Below are 23,591 nucleotides of genomic sequence, written 5' to 3'. Positions count from 1 at the left end.
ACTTCGTTTCCTTTCGGGTGCATATATTCTTTTGTGACAGAGCAATCCGAAATGTATTTGGATTACTACACGTATTCGAAACAAGAACGGGACAGCTCCAATACATTACAATTGATTACCGAAAGTAACAGTAATATTTCATTAAAATGGCATTGAAATTAGCTTCACAGATGCAAATTCTAACAGAATATTGAACAACATGACAAAATGTTTGAAAATAAATTTTATATTTAAATAGTGATTACTGAAAGTTTTTGAAATGTGGATGGTCCCCTTCATTCACCGAGGTCTTCAATTTTCATTCAAATCTACAAATTAAGCAAAATATAGCTTCAAAGTGGAACTATATGTCGTAGCTTTCTCACTTAGGAGATGTCTATAAATGATGTCCCTTTTCTTTCGACATATTTGAGTCCTCTCCCCTCTTTTGCCACATGTCACGTCATTTCATATGAACATGTTTTTATTAAAAAATGCATGACGTCATACTTCTTGTTACCCACCAATTGCCACAACTTCACGAAACCGAACTCCCCCCCCCCCTCAAAGAATGACATCATTCGTGGGTGTGACCCCTTACCTCACTTCACCGTATTTCGCTTATATCTTTTAATGAAACTAATCTTTACTAATAATAAAGCTGAAAGTCTCTCTGTCCGGAGGATGTCTGGATGTCAGGATCTCCGTGACGCGCATAGCGCCTAGACCGTTCGGCCGATTTTCATGAAATGTGGCACAAAGTTAGTTTGTAGCATGGGGGTCTGTACCTCGAAGCGATTTTTCGAAAATTCGATGTGGTTCTTTTTCTATTCCAATATTAAGAACAAAACTGTCATAAGATGGACGAGTAAATTACGGAATTATCATAACGTGGAGCCGTAACATGGGCACAAGCCAGTTGGCGAGATAGGAAATTATCATGACGTGGAACCGTAACAAGGGTACAAGCTAATTGGCGAGAAAATTCACCATACATTATTTGTAAATATACAGGCGAACCAAAAGACCCTTTAATTTTTCTATTACGGGCAAAGCCGTGCGGGTACCACTAGTAACTAAATAAATATGAAATGTATTATTGTCTCACCCCAGTGACGACCTGGTCCCTGTTGGCGCACAGCTGGTCGTCGGGAGAGTCGTGCTTTTCTTCTGACCCGCTTCTATATGTGCAAAAAAACTGGCAGTTGGCTGGTCTGGTCTAGAAAAATTGAAAAAAACAGAGGTATTTTGAGCAGAAATAAAACTTCTGAATGTACTAGTAATAGACGGAGCGCCTCAGGTGAGACGCTGAACTCTCCTTTTACTACTGGTGAATGATGGCGGAGAAACTTTTTTCGCTGTGGCAACGTCTTGATTATTATGAGTGTTTTAGTTTCGAATTTGGACTTGGGCGTTTTTTTCGCACATTTTGGACTTATCGTTTTTTTCGATTAAGCTTATTTTTGCAAATTTTGGACTTCGATTATTTGCTGCCTTTTTGGACTTTGATCATTTTCACACATTTCGGACATTGACATTTTTTCACGAATTTTCGAACTTTGATGTTTTTTCACGCATTTTAGAACTTAGCAATTCTTCCACAATCAGTGATAAGAATCGAACCTTACTCTCTTTCAACCATATTTTTTATTTTCCTACCTATTCCTCCCATGCTACGTCTTCAAATGCCACGATTTAATTAATTTTAAAGCTTACAATCAATTTACCCTTTAGTATTTATTAAGACTTATCATTAAAGAATTTTCAATATATATTTGAAACTATCACTATTATTTTACGCAGTAACAAAGTTTTTTTTTTTTACTCCAGTTACTATTTGTCAAAACATATAGTTTTCACAAGTTAGATTTAATTCGCCGATTTTGTCAATTCAAAGTAATTAATTCTGTTTAGTATTTTCCATCTATATTTTATTTATTCATTTTTTTCAATCAATATTTTACTTATTCATTTTATCACGCCCTTTTTTATTTTCGCGCATTTATTAAACTTGTTAACTAATTCACATTAATGTATATGAAATATTTTTTTTCTTTGCGCAAGAGATTTTACCATTTTACTTTACCATCTACAAACACCAGTTTCGATACATAATTGTTTTCGCATTTCCAACTATTTTAACGATTTCCGATCTAATAATAGGACTTTGATCATATTTAACAGTGTTTATTTTCAATACTTTGTAATTTTCAAAAGTATTTTCTTCACGCTTCAATGAACGAAATATTCAAATTATGAATTTTTTCTATTCACTTATCAGTTGTTCTATTATAATTTTTTCTAAATATATTTGTACTGGCTAACAATCAAAATATTTTTACCCGAACTTAACAGTTTTCAAAAGTTGGTTAATCCCATTCGTTTCTCACGCACAGACTTGATTTTTCCAATTCATAGTCATTCAACGAGAGTATTTTTAATATTTTCAACGCTTTTATGCGTTACATTTAATTATTTTTTCAAAAACACAACGATGTTTGCATTTGCAATTATTTCAACGATTTTCCATCGAATGATAGGACTTTGATCGTATTTAACAGTGTTTATTTTCAATACTTTGAAATTTTGAAGAGTATTTTCTCGTTTCAGCGAACGAAATATTCAAATTTAGCTTATGTATGATGACGGGAAACTTAATAGTAATTGCAACTACAACAATATTTTAAGACTTGGTTGATTTAAACATGCATTATTTAACCTTAGATACGAGTTTTCTCGCTCGTTACTGCATTGATACAGCTATTAATTAATTTCATTATCTCTGCTATTGTTATTATTTACAACCCCGATGAGTTTAGTTATACACTATTAAGGTGTGCAATCTAAGACTAGCAAAATTAATTCATGTAACCAGATGTTTAGTTAAAAGTTATAAATCAAAAAGCATAATTACTGGCAACATTACAAATTTTGAATCAAATGTTCCGAAATTGTGAACGTGGAAAAAGTTCAAATGCTATGTCCATATACTCATATCACCCAAAACGAAAGTTTTTACAAATTTTAAGATTTATTTTATCACAATTTAAGACTTTTCCCAATATATTCTACCATTAAAACAACAACAAAAAAAAAAAAAAAAAAAAAAAAAAAAATATATATATATATATATATATATATATATATATATATATATATATATATATATATATATATATATATATATATATATATATATATATATACTCACAGTTTGTAACTTCTTTCAGTACTTTTATAAAAAAAAACATCATTTCAGCAAACTTGGGGTATGTTTCAAAGATTTTTACTTTTAATTAGTTAATTGTATGTGAAGTAAATTTTTAGGATTATGTTTAAGGTTTTTTTTCCTTCTTTCCCAATGTTCAAATTATAAAGATTGTATGTTTCTGTTTCTAAATTTTTATGTTTGAGTTTTGCTTAATCGTAAATATTCAAGTCTTGAAGATTTATATTTCTATTCCTAATTTTTGGAATTTTTATGCTTAAGTGCTTTAAGTTAAACTTGTGTCAAATATTTTCAATGTTCAATGGAAAAATTCTTGAAAGTGATTATGGAAATAATAATTGTAATAAGTTCAAAATTGTGTTGAACAAACTTTAATATCCTTTCTCTTGGATTTTCTATGTTTAAGTATATTCTGAAAACGCTTTGGAAGCATTTGAAATTGCTTACTTACTTAAGTTTCGTAAAAATATCGTTTCTGAGTATTTGTTCTGATTTGAAATTCGTAAATTATCTCTGTAGTTGCTTTGAAAATCTGCGTTAGTTAAATGAGTTAAATTGATTCGAATAATTGAAAAGAATAGTCTTGGTAGTGTGGAAAATACATAAAGTAAAAATGTGAGTTCAGAAAACATTAGGTTTACTAAGATTTTCGAATATTGTAGTAAAATTCTGCTAATGGTGTCCATAAAAAAAGTAATGGTAATAGTAGTAATAATGAAGTATTTTGAATATAACATTGTAGTGAATATTAAAGTTAACATTGTAGTTAACATAAATTACATTGTAAGTTCAATAAATGCGTGAAAGTAGTAAAACGAACAAGAAAACGATTAAGTTAAAAATAATAATTGTGAATAAGAAAAAAAAATATCTATGTCAATTCAATGAATTAAATCGAATTGAGTGAAACTCTTGAAAGTTGCAAATTCCCTAGCCGAACTTGATTGAAAAAAACTTTGCTAGTGTGAATGAAAAAGAAATAAATGAATAAATAAAGTAAAAATACAAGATTAATAATACGATTTTCTAAGTGAAATTCGATAAATTGTGTTCTGGAAAATGATATGTCTGATAAAAAAGAACTATGATGAAGTATTGTTGAATATATTGAAGCGTAATGAACTTTATGAGTTCAGTAATTGTATGGCAATAATAAAATGGGTGAGAATATGATTAAGTTAAATAAAATTATTGTGAATATGAAAAAAATAATAATCTGAGTTAATTAAATCGAATTAAACCTAACTTTTGAATAGTTGTTAAAATCCTAACTAGATCGAAGAAACATTGCTACTGTGAAAAATACAAGTTCGAAAATATTAATAATAAGATTTTTTAAGTTAAAATCGTCAAATTGTGGTTTGGCTTTGTAGATAGTAAAGTAAAATGGTAAAGTCTCCTGTCTTCAAAAAGCACTATGCTGATGTATTTTTGAATACATTAAAGCGTAATTTATTTTACAAGTCTAAGAATCGCATGAAAATAATAAAACGTATGAAGAAAAATGGTTAAGTTAAATAAAATGATACATTGAAAATGATGAAAGAATTATATTGAAAATGAAGAAAGTAAATTTGGCTGAAAAGAATTGAATAAACTCTTGAAAAGCTGCAATTTCCCTAATCTAACATTATTGAAAAAACTTTGGTGGTGTGAAAAATAAATAAATAAATAAAGTAAAAATACAAGTTTGAAAACATTAGTAATGAGATTTCCTAAGTGAAATTCTGTAAATTGTGTTTGTAGATTGTAAAGTTTCCTGCGCTAAGAAAAATAACTAGGGCGAATATGTTCAATGTGAATTAGTTTACAAGTTTAATAAATGCGTGAAAATAATAAAATGGGCAAGAAAATGATTAAGATGATTAAGTTAAATAAGATAATCGTGAATATGAAGAAAATAATAGTCATTAATTAATATGAATTAAATCGAATTAAACCTAACTCTTGAACAGTTGCTATTTCAATAAATACTAATAAAAGGGGGGAAACTTTGCTACTGTGAAAAATACAAGTTAGTAATAAGATTTTCTAAGTAAAATTCGGGAAATTGTGTTTGTAGATTGTAAAGCTCTTGCGTTAAGAAAATTAACTATGTCGAATGTACTAATGTGAATTAGTTTACAAGTTTAATAAATGCGTGAAAATAATAAAATGGGTAAGCAAATGATTAAGTTAAATAAAATAATTGTGAATGTGAAAAAAAAAATTATATGAGTTAATTAAAATGTATGAGTTAATAAAAATGAATTAAATCTAACTCTTGAATGGTTACTATTTTAATAAATTCTAACTTTGAGTGAAAACCTTTGCTACTGTGAAAAATACAAGTTCGAAAACATTAATAATAAGATTTTTTAAGGGAAATTCGGCAAATTGTGTTTTAACTTTGTAGATGGAAAAGTAAAATGGTAAAGTCTCCTGTCTTCAAAAAGCACTATGCTGATGTAATTTTGAATATATTAAAGTGTAATTTATTTTACAAGTCTAAGAATTGTATAAAAATAATAAAACGTATGTGGAAAAATCAGGGCCGTAGACAGGGCAGGGACCGTCGGGACAAATCCTCCCCCGAAATTTTAAATTATCTCCAAAAAATAAAGAAACGAAGACTATCTAATCAAAACTCTTCCTTCGATTCCTCCTTCACTATCATTTGGCCTGGTTATACAAATCTTCTTTCATTCAGACCTCTTTTTCTTTTCGCCCCTCCCTCCACACTACCATATAAATTTTTTAAAAAAAAAATTCAAAAAGTCCTCATTTTTTCACACCTTGGTCCATTACTGATTGCTAATGACTCTTGTTACAGATAACATTTTAAAAGCATTCTTTGATATATACTTCAACAAGAGACGTAACAGATTTACATAATCAAAACTATCATTTTTAATCCTATCATACTTTTGATTACATGCTTAATTTTGTAGATTTTAATAAAGTAAGCCTTTAAGAACATTAATTTATTTTTTGAGCTGGTGAGTGTAGATTACTTTTCAACTGTGACTATTTTCACTTATTTGCGTGAAAGTTCTTCCAAATGCCCCCGACGCATGCATTTGTAATCGCAAACATGTAATAAACACTGTATCAAGTGTTATAGATCGTAAAAGCGTACGCAGTTCTCTTATTTTGTGAACTCATTAATAAATAATTCCGAAGGAATATAAATTAGTTATCCAATATTAAGGAAGTAATTAATTAAAATAATTATTTGATACGAATTTTTTAAATACATTGTTGTTTAATTTTTTAAAAAAACATAATAAACATAATTTTTAAATGCTATTTTCCCACTTGATTACATGTCCTGGAACCACCTTTGCCTCGACCATGTCCCTCCCCGAAAAAATATCCTGGCTACGGCCTTGGGAAAAATGGTTAAGTTAAATAAAACGATACATTGAAAATGATGAAAGTAACTTTGACTGTTTTAATAAATCCTAACATTATTGAAAAATCTTTGGTAGTGTGAGAAAAACAATTAAAATAAAGTAAAAATACAAGTTAGAGAATATTAACAATGAGATTTTCTAAGTGAGAAATGCGGTAAATTGTGTTAGTAGATTGTAAAGTAAAATTCGGAAAAATGTTTCTCGTATTAAAAAACAATAAGATTTTCTAATATTGTAGTGTGTGTAAAGTATTTTACAAGTTTAATAAATGCACGAAAATAGTGAAACGTATGAGAAAAAAATGATTCAGTTAAGTGAGCTATTACAAATACAAATACAAATGTGACGACCAGCAACAGGCTCTGGGCCCAGCTAGGCTGGTCCTAGTCAATTAATTAGTCCCCAATGACGATCAATGGCCCTCTTAAAGCTATCCACTCTTTTGCTCATTACCGCCTCTTCCGGTAAGCTATTCCAAGTGCCCACGACCCTGCTAAAGTAGTAGTTTTTCCTGATTTCCAAGTTAGCCTGAGATTTAAATAGCTTAAAACAATGACCCCTTGTCCTGCTTTCCCCGCAAAAATTTAATCCCTTTACATCGTTCATTTTGATAAATTTAAATAACTGAATCATGTCCCCTCTGACTCTCCTTTGCTCCAGGCTGTACATGTTAAGCCTATTAAGTCTGGTATCATAATCTAAATCTGAGAGTCCCCTTACTAATTTAGTTACCCTTCTTTGAACCCTTTCCAATACAAAAATATCTTTCTTCAGATAAGGCGACCAAAACTGAACAGCATACTCCAAATGAGGTCTTACTAAACTCCTATATAAAGGCAGAAGAACTTTCTTAGATTTGTTTGAAATAGATCTATTGATGAACCCAAGCATTTTGTTGGCTTTGTTACTAGCAATACTGCACTGTTGACTAAACTTGAAGTCCTGATTTATAAAGACACCCAGATCCATAACATTTTCTGCCTGATTTATGACTGAACCCTGTAAACGATATCTCATACGCTTATTTCCATGACCTAAGTGTAGCACTTGACATTTCCCTACATTAACTGCCATACCCCATTTATCTGCCCACTTAGTAATATGATCTAAATCCTCTTGCAGCTGTTTTACTTGTTCTTCATTTTCGACAATCCCCATAACTTTTACATCGTCAGCAAAACAATTCATGCTTCCAGAAATATTTTCATTGATGTCATTCATAAATATAATAAACAAAAGAGGCCCTAAAACTGATCCCTGAGGAACCCCACTTAAAACATCACTCCAATTAGAATGATTTCCTCTCACAACTACTCTTTGCTTCCTACCAGTAAGCCAATTTCTAATCCAAAGTAAAGTTTTTCCTCCTATTCCAATGTCAGCTAACTTGCTGAGAAGAGCAACATGCGGTACCTTGTCAAAAGCTTTTTGAAAATCACTATAAACAACATCCACACATTTTTACTTTCTTCTATATCTAATATATAGAAGAAAGTATTGGATTCGTGCAAATTTTCGAATTTCGAATTTTGACGGATTCGAATGTTTTGAGGTGTGCTGAGTCCATTTCGACCATTTTTGGAAAATGTCTGTCTGTCTGTGTGTGTGTGTGTGTGTATGTATGTATGTGTGTGTGTGTGTATGTATGTGTGTCACGTCTGTGTGTGACCAGTTTTTTGTGGCCGCTCTACAACAAAAACTACCGCATGAAATCGAACGAAATTTAGTACACATATGTGCCCCTATGTGAACTTGTGCCCATTAGTTTTTGGCGCGAATTCCCCCAAGGGGGGTGGAGCAATGGGACGTTTTTCGAGTTACGCGTGCTTGCTATTCCTCAGGAAGTTACTGGCGGAATCAAACAAAATTTGGTCCATATGTTGGTATTAACAGGAACAGGTGCTGATTCAATTTTGGTGTCAATAATTCAAACGGGGGTTGAGCTGTAGAACGTTTTTTGTCGTCAATTGTGACTGCTGTATCTCAAGAAATAATGAACGGAATGAAAGAAAAATTTATCGGCAAGTAGCCCTTAGTGGGTATAAGAACTGATTTTATTTTTGTGTCAACAGCTAAAAGGGGGGTAGCGCCATCACCCGTTCTTTTTTTCCATTTTGAGTGCCCTATCTCAAGAAGTAATGCTACGTTCTGGTTGAAATTTGGAATATATGTGAATCCATATGTAAACAGGCTTTGGTTCTATTTTGACGCCGATCGCTCCAAGAGGTGTTGATTTTTTTTTTTTTTTTTTTTTTTGCGAATAAAAATATTTTTATTAATGCAACAATAAGAAAGATAAATCGTAATAGATTGTCGTCTGCGTATTTCTCGTGATTTTAATTGTATGGAAATGATCGGAAATATTATCTCAATGATTTAAAATTTTGAACTGTTGCCATCTTATGTTTGTTAACAAATAAAATATTTGTAATTCATTCAAGCAAGGCTTTTAAAATAACTTTCAATTTTCGCTCTTTGCTTTGCTTTTGCAATAATTCAGACATTGGGATAGTCGTCAAGTTTTTGCATGTGTCATTTTGTTTTTGTTGGGAATATTGCTTCCTCGTCAAGCATGGGGAGGGATCAGAAAAAAAAAAAAAGAGAAAAATATAGAAGAAAGTTTCGTGATGGCCACAACATACTAGTTTGTTATCTAAAGCTGAGGTAACCTTGTCGTAGAAATGCAATAAATTAGTAGTACAGGATTTACCTTTCCTGAAACCATACTGCAAACTAGTCAACAGACTATTAGTCTCTAAGAACATCATGATCTTAATTTTGATCAAAGTTTCGAAAATCTTACAAATCACCGAAGTCAAACTTACAGGTCTATAATTCCCAGCAATACCTTTAGACCCCTTCTTGAAGAGTGGCGTTATGTTAGCCAGCTTCACTGAATATGAACAACACTGAATATGAAAACTGAATATGAAACACTGAATATGAAAAAAAATTACACTGAATATGAAGTGTGATTACACTGAATATGAAAAAAAAAAATAATCTGAATTAAATGCGTTGAATTGACTAAGTTAATGATTAAATCGGTGAATTACTTTTATTAAATCTAACTCTTGAATGATCGATATTTAAATAAATTCTAACTAGAGTGAGAATGTATATGTTTTAATAAATTCTAAGTTAATTGTAAAACGTTATTACTGTGAAGAATAATTGTAATATGATTTTTTTAAAATTCGATGAAATTCGGTTACTAGTGTTTGTAGATGGTAAAGTAAAATGGTAAAGTCTCTTGCGCAAAGAAAAAAAATATTTCATATACATTAATGTGAATTAGTTAACAAGTTTAATAAATGCGCGAAAATAAAAAAGAGCGTGATAAAATGAATAAGTAAAATATAGATGAAAAATACTAAACAGAATTAATTACTTTGAATTGACAAAATCGGCGAATTAAATCTAACTTGTGAAAACTATATGTTTTAACAAATCCTAACTGGAGTTTAAAAAAAAAAAAAAAAACTTTGTTACTGCGTAAAATAATAGTAATAGTTTCAAATATATATTGAAAATTCTTTAATGATAAGTCTTAATACTAAAGGGTAAATTGATTGTAAGCTTTAAAATTAATTAAATCGTGGCATTTGAAGACGTAGCATGGGAGGAATAGGTAGGAAAATAAAAAATATGGTTGAAAGAGAGTAAGGTTCGATTCTTATCACTGATTGTGAAAAAATTGCTAAGTTCTAAAATGCGTGAAAAAACATCAAAGTTCGAAAATTCGTGAAAAAATGTCAATGTCCGAAATGTGTGAAAATGATCAAAGTCCAAAAAGGCAGCAAATAGTCGAAGTCCAAAATTTGCCTAAATAAGCTAAATCGGAAAAAAACGATAAAGACCAAAATGTGCGGGAAAAAATGCCCAAGTCCAAATCCGAAACTAGAACACTCATAATCTTCGCCCAGGAACGGCGTTTCATTTTTGCCACCAACCAAGACGTTGGCACAGCGAAAAAAGTTTCTCTGCCATCTTTCACCCAGTAGTAGAAGGAGAGTTCAGCGTGTCACCTGAGGCGCTCCGTTTTTTTTTTTTTTTTTTTGATTTTGGGGGTACTTGAATCTAATACAGTAAAACCTCGTTAAGTCGTCACTCAAGGGACCAAAAATTTTTGACCACTTATGCGGAGTGACTACTTATGTGGAGTGGGAAATTAAGGAAGAAAAAAAAGCCTTGCATATATTCATGAATAGCAGTAGAATTCAGTGAGAAAAACCATAGCTTATGTAATCAATGTCTATAAATTAGTGGAAATATTAAAAAGGGGGAAAAATACTAATGATAGTTACTTTGTTTCATTTTCTCTCACTTATACATTACTAAATAACAACAACTTATGTTAATGTAGTTACAGTATATTAATACAATCCTTCAATGTTGACTCATGAAGTTGCTGCTTACGGAAAAGAATGATCTCTTCTAACATACATCAAGCTTTAAATTCTGTGTTTGTAGTTCCTTGAACGGATGTTAAATACTGACTAACTTTCTCCAGGTATTAGATTTTGTATGTCTTGCTGAAAAGAGTTTGATTCATACTCTTGGCACTCGGCAGAGTCACAGCAAGAAGTATGCTTTGAACGACCAGAACGGAGGATAGAGATTTCATGGAAAAATGACTATTAAACAGCCTTTCCACTAAATCTGACACTATTTTCGAAGATCCGATAAGGAAAAGGAATTTTAGAAAACAATTTTTGAGTGCCTAGTTAACCGGGTAAAATTAAATTTGGTGACCAGTAAAGGAGGATCATTTTACATTACTGTGAATGAGACCTTTTTGGGACCAAAGAAAAACGACCACTTAAACGGAGTGACCACTTAACCGGTCGACTACTTATTGAGGTTTCACTGTACATTGTTTCTCGTGGTGCGAGAACCCCTAGCGAAGAGCGTCAAGGGGATGCGCAAAAATAATATTGCAATGGCGAAAGTGAAATCACTAAACGCAAAGATATGCAATAAGAATATATTTGTGAAAATAATCTTTATTGCTCTATTAATGATTTGATAGTGATATAAAAAAAAATGTAAATAATAAGAAATAAGAAGAAAAGGGTTATCGCTTCACCTCATCCAGCATCGAGACGAGGCCGAGTTTAAAATTTCAACTTTTGTTTCAGATGAGCATTTCTGTTTTCTTTTGAGAGCCCTACAAAGTTGGGATATTCGTCTATTAACAAGGCTTCGTGTTAAGAGCTGCGCATGCGTCAGAATTACCTTTCTGGCGCTAACAAATTCTCTTCCTTTAGCTTCGTCTTCACAGATCCGGACTTCGTCTTCATGAGCCGGAAAATGGTCTTGATTCGCCGCGAGGATATACATCTGTTGGGAAAAGGAAAGCACATGGGAAGACTAACTTCTTCAAAGCAGTGACGATAAAAAAAAAAAAAAAAAAAAAAAAAAAAAAAAAAAACATAGTCCTTATGAAAAAAAAATATTGTATAATAAGTAATCGTAAGAAATACATATGTATACTCGATTAACGAGCAATATGATAAAATTTCAGTCAGAAAATAAATTTTATCTATTGGGTTGTTTAAAAAGTTCTCGTTGTTTTGAAGCAGACATCGATGTTATTTGCTATCGATTAACATCGAAACATCTCTATCTCTCTCTCTCTCTCTCTCTCTGTACAACTATTACGGATTTTACTTTGACAGATTTTGTCTTTGTAATTTTAGCTATGAGTTTAGCGCATTAAGACACTGCCAAAAGAATTCATTGACCCAGTTTAAAACATTTGTTAGAGATTATCATTTGTGTAAGTCTTTAATATATGGAAAAATGTACGTTATATGTTTATAAAAAAGATCGATCTTTTAATTAATAGCATCGATGTTTTTTTGCTATCGATGTCGTATCACTAGTTCGGAGCGCAAGAAATATGGACGCTTTTCCCACAGCTAATTGCAGAAAAAGGTGCGTGCAGAATTTTTTTCGTTTATGATGATGGTTTTCTTTTAGTTATTTCTGTTTTAAAAATAGTACTGCTATATTTCAACCTTATTTGAAGTAGCACCATCTGTAAAAATACTATCTTCATAAGGTACTCGCTGTTGAAAATTTAAACGCTTTTAATGACATAATGGAAACGAAGAGCACTGTAAAAAAATTCCGAAACGTTACTGGTTATTTCCGTGGAACGTCTCGGGATTTCACACGTTTTCACCTATTTCCCCGTAAAAACAAGTATCTTCACAAAAAAGTTTCCTGAATCGCTACAAGTTGCCCGCGTGCAGACTTTTCACTGTTGTGGAAAGTATTTTTAGCAAACAGTTTAAAGATTGAATGAACGTGTTTATTAAGTGTATCGGCTTAAGGCTGCTTACGGCCTGTCCAGATTGACTAAGCTCCCAATGAGAGCGAAAAAGTCAATGGATAGCTACAGCTTTGCGAGGCAAGAATTGCAGGCAAGAGATATGCTTGGTTCCTTCTTGCATAGCTTTGGCCGTGGTCGCTCTGATTTTTATGGAGCCTTCTTGGTAAATTAGGAAGGTGCTAATCAATTACACTAAACCTATATAATTTTTTTAGAAGGTTATAGAGACATGACTGGCTTTAATAGGGCAGATTTCGCACGTCTTCATAAAGTTTCGAGGTTAATTTCAGAGAGGTTACTGACTTTTAGCGGAAAGCGTTCCTGGTTTTTGCAAGATATGTTACTGGTAGAAATTGGGCACATCAGCTGCCCATTATTTCCCGGGAACGTTTCTGAATCGTTTTTACAGTGAGTGAAGCCACATTGGTTAATCTCATCAGTTCACGAACGAACACACCACAGTGTATGAAGAGTTCCCACATTTTTCTTTTTTAAGTGAGAGAGAGAGGGATACTTTAAGCAATGTAAAAGAATAAGTACCCGATGCATCGATGTTTTCCAACCCAATGTCGCTTCTCTATTACACATTTAATGTGTTTTTTTTTTTTAATCAAATTTATAAAAAAAATTAATTTGAATTTTGTCATCTTGAATTCAAATTATATTTTTCGCAATCACGAGTGTGTGTATGTAGGCATGTGTGTTTGTGTGTACGGGTTATGTGTATGTGTGTATGAATGTGTGTAGGGGGTATGTGTATGTGTGTGTATGTGTGGGTGTCTGTATGTATGCGTGTGTGTGTTTGTATGTGTGTATGTGTGTGTATGTGTTTGTGTGTGTATGTGTTTGTGTGTATGTGTTTGTGTGTGTGTGCGCGTGTGTGTGTGTAGTTGTGTATGTATGCGCGTGTGTGTAGGACATGGATGCAACCTGGAGACGGCTTTCGCTACAGGAGCAGCATCGTGAGGAGCCAGCCGGTCCACGGTGATGGTGCGGAGGGTGGCGGTGGGAAAAATCAGCGTAACGCCAAAAACAGTCAAATGAGAACAATAAGGAATCGTGATTGCTCAAAAATATCGATGTTTTAACAAAAACACCGGTGTTTAATAAAAAATTATTAAATAAAAAGAAAAAACCCGACTGCGTAAAAACCCCCGACCCCAACTCCTCTTGCTGCTCCCCCCCCCCCCCTCCTTCCGAAACATTGCACACTGATCAGTTCAGTACTATGATTATGCGCGTACAGCTTGAAAATTTATGATGTTACCGGGTTGTTCCTTTTTTATTTCACTCCTAACAATATTGTAAACTAGTGGTGGCAACCTAAGACCCAGGTGCCGTATCCGGCCTGCGAGGCTGATCCGTGTTGCCCGTTGTTTTATGAAATGTTACAACTCGAAGAGCACGATTAATGACAATGTTACAAATTGTAAGCCAAATATTTAGAAATTGGTTTCTGAAAACATTGTTGGAGACCACTGTTACATACAAATTATGAAACATACACTTTTTATGTAGATAGCTCAGTTTCACCATTTACCAACTTAATCATATGCCAGAAATCTCACAACAAAAACAACCAAAAGTAACTTCAAGAAATTAATAGCTTTTTATCATTACGTCTTGGAAAGAAATGTTTGACCAAAATTTATAGATAATAATATGATAATAGTCATTTTCTTGAAATGGATCAACAATGTAATAAAACAAGAGTGGTGGGAGTCGGGACTTTGTACTTTTTTAAAGAATACATTATGTACTAACATCCTGCCAAAACTCAGCTTTCTCTTAAGTAGTTGCAACACGAAAAGCGTATAATCTTAGTACTGCTCTGGAAATGTTTCGGAGGGGGTGGGGGGAAGCAAGAGGGATGGGGGTCGGGACTTTGTGTCTTTTTAGTGTTTACTTTATGTGCTAACATCCTGCAAAAACTCAGCTTTCCCTAAATTAGTTGCGACACGAAACCTTTATTGACTGGGCTATAAGATATTCAATCGTCAATCTCCAAACAAATTCAAAGCAAATAAACATTTTCCTACTGTGAGACTGATGATTTTCCTAGCGTGCGACACAGTGTGCAACACCCAACGTGCGCCGATCCCGAACTGACAAAATATGGCAACTGGTTGTTGATATGGTGAATTTTGATTACGGTCATGTGTTTAGTGACACTCCCAAGGTTAAGACAAATCGATTGACGTAAGAATTACCAAAATTGGCCAAGGCGTTTAGCCCCTAGAACGCCACATAGGAACAGACATACATACATACATAGACTTATAAACCCATTACCCGCCTTTGCGTCGCACACGCGCAGTCGGGAAAAAACATCGACATCGAATGTTGCAGTACTACTCCTAGTCCATCCCTTTTGACTGATAAAAAAGTTCATCATAATTACCCAAACACGTGTCTAATTTTATTGCTATAAATGCGTTTATAATGTTCTCTCATTTTCATTATTTTGCACATCGGCAAAGTTTTCATTTCTCAAAGGTAAACCTTCTTCAATTTCTTGAATAATTTGTTATCTTACCCCAGAGGTCAGAATCAGTAGAACTTGAAAGACATGTGAATCCATTTCTTAAAGTGTTTGAATAATTTGCTATCTTACCCCAGAAGTCAGAATCAGTAGAATTTGAAAGACAGGCGAATTCAGTTCTTAAATTTTTTGAATAATTTGCTATCTTACCCTAGAGATCATAATTAGTAGAACTTGAAAGACAGGCGAATTCATTTCTTAAATTTTTTTGAAAAATTTTCTATCTTACCCCAAAAGTCAGAATCAGTAGAACTTGGAAGACAGGTGAATTCATTGCTGTTGAACTAAATGAAATAGCTTTCTGTGTGACACTGTATTTTACTTGATGGCGACATACGTTGTTTTTCGCTTTTAAATAAATAGCTTGTTTCATCATTCGTTATTGCAGCTGTTTATCTAACATTGATTATAAAACAGGTGTATAGCAAGAAGCAGAACCTTTACTTTCGTGCTAGAATAACTAATATGTTAACCAACGTATTAATAAGAGAATTTCAAAATAATAATAATAATAATAATAATAATAACAATTATAATAAAAGTGGATTTTCGTTAATCCTTGAAATTTACTAAATACACTATTGGCTCACCCTGACACTTTCCATGTTGAAAAGTTAAGAAAAAGACTATAAAGATATTACGTAGGTATTATTTATTTTAAAACTTGATATTATACCACATTTTTTGTTTCGTTTTTATGAGATTTTAAAACAAATTGATTCTCTGCATTTCCTGATCTAGAGCAGCGTTTCTCAACGGGGGCTATAGAAAAATTTTGGGGGCTACGGGGAAAAATATGAAAATGAGAGAGACATGAAACTTGCGAAGGGGATCACAGTTAATTTTTTTAAAACTAGTTAAAATCTTTAACATGAGTAAAATATCCCCTTAATTTTAACCAAACCGAAAACACAGTAAAAATTTTAATACATTTTGGGGGGGGGGGGGGTTTCCCCTAAGAATGAGAAAAATATTATGGCCAAAATGTAAAAAAAATGTACGCAGATGGAACATTAATGAAGGTCATTGATAGATTGAACGTTTTGATTCAACTAGTTCTGAAACTGTGAAGTGCATAAGTTTGCGTGCAAAAGAAAGAGCTTCAAACGATTTTAATATTGATGCAAATGATGTTTTTAGAGATAATATTTTTTTATTCAGTTCCTTAATTTTTCGCTTGGTTTGTTTAACAATGATGGAAAAATGAGACTTTTCGTTACTCATGAATTAAACTTTTTTTTTTTAGTTTCAATATATACAAATACAAATGTGACGACCAGCAACAGGATCTTGACCCAGCTAGGCTGGTCCTAGTCAATTTATTAGTCCCCAATGAAGATCAATGGCCCTCTTAAAGCTATCCACACCCTTGCTCATTACCACCTCTTCCGGTAAGCTGTACCAAGTGCCCACAACTCTACTGAAATAGTAGTTTTTCCTAATTTCCAGGTTAGCTTGAAATTTGAATAGCTTAAAACAATGACTCCTCGTTCTGCTTTCGGTGCAAAAATTTAATCCATCAACATCATTCATTTTGATAAATTTAAACAACTGAATCATGTCCCCTCTGATCCTCCTTTGCTCCAGGCTATACATATTAAGCCTATTAAGTCTGGTATCCTAATCTAAATCTGAAAGTCCCTTTACTAGTCTAGTTAATTTCAATATAATCTTCTTAAAATTATGAGAGTTTAATAGCTATTTTATTAAATTATGCTTCGTCCATTTCGAAATTTCAAGATTTATACTTTCAGGTGAAATTTTGTAATCTAGCTTTGCATTTTATTTTGCCTGTGTTTCATGCTAACACGCAGCTGGAAAAAAAATAGTGACACAACCAAAAAAGTAACTTTTTCAGGAGAGAATTTTATAAATTGTTTCAATTTATAATTTATATTTGTTTCAGTCATAACAATATCTAATTATTGCAATGCCCCTTAAAAAATACTATTATTTTTGTTTGTTTCCTGCAGTTTTGGAGTTAGCCTTTTAAGGACCCTAGCAATAATAATTAAATTTTGTTCAAATTAGGTTTTAATCAAAGTTGCCATCTACCGGCACTTTTGATATATCTACGACTCTTGTGTGTCTTTATTTCATAAAAAATATCAATTTTTTTAAGAACTATCAATTAAAAATCTCATTTCGGTATTTTTTAAGTTGTATCACTATTCTTTTCAAGCATCCACGTATTGAAAATATGTGCCTGACTTAAAATATTTGTGACTTTAGACATTAATCTTTTGAAATTGGGGAAATTCGGCAACTAACATTTTCAGAGAATCTCTTCGAGTTCATTTTTATAGCAATTAATGTTTTCTTTTCAAATAAAAATATTAATATGATTTCAGAGAATTCTTTAAATTATAAAAAAGTTTGACTTAATTTGAACCTGAGTCAAACGAGAGCGGGAGAGAGCTAATACCAGTACCGACGTTAGCACACAGCAAAGTAGGCTCTCGATCTCTTCAGGACGAATTTTTCGTGAAAAAATGTAACTCTGTTTTGTCGATAAGTCCTATTTTTAGAATCCCTTTGCTGAATGCTTTTCAAATCATATAAAATCAACGTAGATACCGTTGGAGATCGTCTTAAATTTCCTTTCAGGATCTTAGATCAATGTCGAAAATTTTACAAGGGAGAACCCTCGAAGTCTGCCCCCCCCCCCCTCCCTCTCTTCCTCCCTCCCTTCCTAAAATCATTTAAAGTAGATTAAAATTACGTTTCTGGAGCTTCAATTTCAAAAAAATTCCAGTACTTAACGTTAACAAAGATGGTCTAAAATAATGTTTTAAGAGTTCAATTTCGAAATTTTTTCAGGAGTGGGTCCCGAATCTCTTCTCCCCACGTCATTAACGATTTTCCAATTATGACAACTGTAACTTGTGGCGAAAGTCCATGATCCCTCCCTCCCCGCCCACCCTCCACCCACCAAACATAATCGTCGGAGACAACAGTTGCGTTTTTAAAAACTTTAAAAGTTTCGAAAAATGAACGGTGGAGCGTCCCTGAACCTTGTTTTCCAAGCAAAATCAAAGACAGTCTGAACTCTGAAATGCAGTTTTAAAACTGTAGTTTCGAAAAATCTCCGGTGGAGTAGGTACCCACAGACCTCTCTAGTGGGCTAGACCCTCTCTTCAGAGTGAATATTCTGTTTACGATTAGGTTCATTTTCTCTAATGCTGAGATGTGGTAATGATTCCCTTTTAATCCAGAAGCTATCTCCTCTCTCTCATTTAAGATTCTTTTGAAAAATTTCAGATGACAGGATGCCACCGATTTCCCCCTCTCCTAGTTTGTTGTCTTCACGACGATCCTACCCCCCTCTTCCAGTGGTTATCCAAACCTCTGGTATAGTGGTACCTCCAGTCAGGGCCGTAGACAGGGCGGGGACCGTCGGGACAAATCCTCCCCCGAAATTTTCAATTCTCTTCAAAAAATAAAGAAACGAAGACAATCTAATCAAAACTCTTCCTTCGATTCCTCCTTCATTATCACTTGGCCTTGTTATACAAATCCTCTTTCATTCAGACCCCTTCTTCTTTTCGCCACTCCCTCCACACCACCATACAATTTTAAAAAAAAAAAAAAAAATCAAAAAGTCCTTATTTTTTCACACCTTGGTCTATTACTGATTGCTAAAGACTCTTCTTAACGGATAACAATTTAAAAACATTCTTTGATGTACACTTCAACAAGAGACATAACAGATTTACATGAGCAAAACTATCATTTCTAATGCTATCATACTTTTGATTACATGCTTAATTTTGTAGATTTTAATAAAGTGAGTCTTTAAGAATATTGATTTTTTCTTTGGGGTGATGAGTGTAGATTACTTTTCAACTGTGTCTATTTTCACTTATTTGCCTGAAAATTATTCTAAATGCCCCCGACTCATGCATTTGTAATTGCAAACATGTAATAAACACTGTATCAAGTGTTATAGACCGTAAAAGCGTACGCAGTCCTCTTATTTTGTGAACTCCCTAATAAATAGTTCCGATGAAATATAAAATTAGTTATCAAATATTAGTGAAATAATTAATTAAAATAATTATTTGATACGAATTTTTTAAATACATTGTAGTTTAATTTTTGCAAGCAACTTAAACATAATTTTTAAATGCTATTTTCCCACTTGATTACATGTCCTGGAACCATCTTTGCCTCGACCATGTTCCTCCCCGAAAAAATATCCTGACTACGGCCTTGCCTCCAGTTCTGAAACTTTGCGCACGCCTATGAATAAGACTTCGCTAAAAACCAGTTGCACTAGTCAACAAAAAAGAACTTTTGGTCTGCATCCTGGTTTTAAATAGTCAATTCCGACTAATTTCGGGTCGAGAGAAGCGAATATGGTAGTGGATTTTTTTATTGGCTCTTGTTTTCAAGATACATAAAAGAACTACCGGAGAAAGATGCACAGCAACCACACATTGATTTTAAGGTAATATTAAAAAGGAAAAAAAAAAAATACTGTGCAGTAAATGTTATTAAATAGGTCCTGTTTTATGAAACAATGCTTATTTTTCAGAAAACCGAGGTTGCTTTTGGCTTATTGCTGTAAACGCTTCATTTTCGATTGCTTTTTGTACGTCAAAAAAGGACCATTTCTTGTAATAGTTCAGCAGCATTTGGTGAGCATTAACTCAGCCCAATGACCCTGATATCTGCATTCCATTGTAAAGATATCTTAGTAAAACCTAACCATGGCTCACTGCTCATAGGACAATTAAACGTCAAATCAATGAAAAAAATAATAAGTTTTTGACCTCACCATTTCCGATTTTAACGACAATTCGTGTGAGGGACACATATGATAAGATAAGTAATCCTGCCAATTTTTAGAATTAAAACTGAAAAAGGACGAAAAAACAAAACGTTTTGACATACAAATGGCTGTAACTTCTCTCCTAGTTATAGTAGAATAAAAATTCAAAAACCATTGAAAAGCTAAAAATAGAGCTTTCTACTGATATAAAACATGACTTTCTTGCGACAGGTTTAAGTTTCAAGGTCGTTAACCGTGACTTTTGACCTTGAATATCTCAAATTATGCTCCCTGAGAATTTCTTCAAAAAAACATATTTTATAGCTCTAACACTATTCTTCCACTACAGCAAAACGTAGAGTGGGATCGCCATGTCAAGGTACTGAAAAAAAATCTGGAATGTTCACATGTTCTACATTGTGGAATTCCTAATGTCAGGTCAGTCACCTCCTTGACCTCCTCACTATTTCCGATTTCAATGAAATTTCGTGTAAAGGACATATGACAAGATAAGTAATCTTGTCAATTTTCAGAATTCTACTTCAAGAATTTTACGAAATACTGGGCTGTTAAAAACTTAAAAAGTGAGAAATAAACGGAAAGTTGTGACATGTTGTATCTGTAACTTCTATCCTAATGATAATAGAACAAAAATTCAAAAACCATTGAAAAGTCAAAAAAATAGAGCTTTCTCTTGATATAAAACATGACTTTTTCACCTCAGGTTTAAGTTTCAAGGTTATTGACCATGACTTTTGATCTTGAATATCTCAAAACACGCCCCCCCCCCCCTTGGAATTTCTTCAAAAAAAATGTATTTTGTAGCTCTAACGCTGTTCTTCCACTACACCAAAACGTATGCAGGGACCACAATGGCAAGGGACTGCAAAAAAATCAGTAATGTTTACAAATTTTTGTTAGATGCTTTTCATTATTTTTCTCCTAATATTATTGTTTTAATTATTTGGGCGTATCCTTCATAAAGTATGCATATTTTGACGAATCGACAGGTTTCTTAAATAAGAGCTAGAATGTGACAGAACTTTTATTTGATAACCGTAGTTTTTATCTGTAATTAGCAACAGATCTTGGAAATAAAAACAGCAAGTTTTAGCCTATGACAAAGCTTCCCGTATAATTGCAGAGTTTTGTTTGTACTTCATGATAATAATGCGGCCAAAAATTAAAACAATAATATTAGGACAGAAATATTGTGAAACATTTAACGAAAATACAGTTGACTCTCGAAAACTTGAAGTCCCATGCGACCGGCCAGCCGCTTCGAATTATCAATAGTTCGAGTTACGGAAAGTAGTACGCAAATATTTCTCATTTCTTTTGCAGTACCTTGACATTGCGGCCCGAGCCTAAGTTTAAGAAGACAAGTGTTAGAGCTATAATATGTACATTTTTAAAGAGTCTAAGGGGGCGTGTTTTAAGACATTCAAGGTTAAAATTCACGGTAAATTGAACCATGGGGAACACTTGAAAACGTTCACACCGTTGACATACGGTGAACCTTGAAACTTAAACCTGTCGCGATAGAAAGCCATGTTTTATACCAATAGAAAGCTCTATTCTTTAACTTTACAATGGTTTTTAAATTTTTGTTCTACTATAATTAGGGTAGAAGTTACAGTCATTTGCATGTCACAACTGCAAACTTTTTAACTCATTGTTTTTAACAGCTCTGTATATCGTAAAATTTTTGAAGTAGAAATCTGAAAATTGGCAAGATTACTTATGTTGTCTAATGTGTCCTTCACACGAAATTTCATTAAAATCGGAAATGGTGAGGAGATCAAGAAGGTGACTGATCTGACATATTGAATTCCACAATGTAAAACATGTGAACCTCCCTGATTTTTTTTCAGTACCTTGCCATGGCAATCCCGGTCTAAGTTTTGGTGTAGTGGAAGAACAGTGACAGAGCTATGAAATGTAATTTTTGCAGAAATTTTAAGGGGGCATGTTTTGAAACATTCAAGGTCAAAAGTCACGGTGAACGACCTTGAAACTTAAACCTGTCGTAAGAAAGTTATGTTTTATATCAATAGAAAGCTCTATTCTTTAGCTTTACAATGGTTTTTGAATTTTTATTCTACTATAATTAGGTGAGAGGTTACAGTCATTTGTATGACACAACTTTTCGTCTTTTTCAGTTTTTTAACAACGGTGTACTTCGTAAAATTTTTTAAGTAGAATTCTAAAATTTTGCAGGATTATTTATCTTCTCACATGTGTCCCTCACACCAAATTTTGTTAAAATCGGAAATGGTGAGGTCAAGAAGGTGACTGATCTGACATGGAATCGCTCCATAGCTTTAGTTTTTAAACAAAATATTCTGGAAGAAGTGAACAAAATAGAGTATCATTCATCAATAGTCACAGAACTTCCGTAGGGATTATTTGACCAGGTGTTTTTAGTTCTCGTTTCTCTGCTGCTTGAAAATACTTAAAATAAACCCTTAAAGGCTTCTTGAGTGTTTTTTTTTTCTTCGCTCGAAATTTTGTTTTCAAAACTGTGATTTTCATAATGGGGTCGTTTCCAAAATTTTTAAAAGAATTTTTTTATGAAAAAGCATGCTTTAAAACATAGGATCTGGCCATTTTTTAAATAATTTACTTTTAAGTTTAATATTTCTTAAAAATTACTTAAATCGGTGCGCTTTCATTGTTTACGCTTATTGCCGATGACATCACAAATGATGAAATGCCATTCAGTGTTGCCATTCACAGAGCAAAATATTTAATTCGCAACTCTACTCACGTGTATTGGCAACGATATGGTTGATAGCAAGCGTAGAGCGCAATTTTAATTAGCTTCTTGCTTATCATAAAGTGGAAACGCAGTAGAAAGATGCGCCAAAGGCCAAAGAGCATCATTTGTGAGTTGTAGCACTACTCATTCTGTTGTAGCACTACTCATGGTTTCAACTGACTTCAACACATTGGAAAAGAATGCAAAAGCACGGCATCAAGAGCGGTTATGGTTATACTGTGGACGCCGATTAGTTGAATCAGTGGTTAATTCAGTGGCATCGCAATGATGTGACAACACTTCCAATCAACTAAGAACAAAGGATGATTCAAATTTGACATTCTTTACTTTTTAACATAAACATTCTGTTGTAGCACTACTCATCGTTTCAACTGACTGCAACACATTGGAAAAGAATGCAAAAGCACGGCATCAAGAGCGGTTATGGTTATACTGTGGACGCCGATTAGTTGAATCAGTGGCATCGCAATGATGTGACAACACTTCCAATCAACTAAGAACAAAGGATGATTCAAATTTGACATTCTTTACTTTTTAACATAAACATTCT

The 23,591-nt window shown here is 33.0% G+C and overlaps 1 protein-coding gene across 2 annotated transcripts in view; it reads right to left on the bottom strand.

Annotated features, from left to right (window-relative positions):
* Positions 1-23,591, bottom strand: part of LOC129227453 (uncharacterized) — a 71,495-nt gene that overhangs the window by 3,145 nt on the left and 44,759 nt on the right. Inside the window, exons 1-3 of one of the 2 annotated variants that reach the window (XR_008580840.1) lie at positions 15,558-15,603; positions 11,842-11,946; positions 1,088-1,198 (exon numbers count right to left, since the gene is read on the bottom strand). Coding sequence is in view for 1 of the 2 variants with exons in the window: in XM_054862015.1 (XP_054717990.1) it covers positions 1,088-1,198; positions 11,842-11,946 (216 nt within the window). In the remaining variant the exon portion in view is untranslated. Of the gene's footprint in view, positions 1-1,087; positions 1,199-11,841; positions 11,947-15,557; positions 15,604-23,591 lie in introns of those variants that run through there. The other variant, XM_054862015.1, reaches the window with a different exon arrangement.

The sequence above is a fragment of the Uloborus diversus genome, chromosome 8 (genome assembly GCF_026930045.1).
Source record: "Uloborus diversus isolate 005 chromosome 8, Udiv.v.3.1, whole genome shotgun sequence".
Taxonomy (NCBI): Eukaryota; Metazoa; Arthropoda; class Arachnida; order Araneae; family Uloboridae; genus Uloborus; species Uloborus diversus.
The sequence above is the reverse complement of the archived record's forward strand: the minus strand, read 5'-3'. Positions and strand labels throughout refer to the sequence as shown.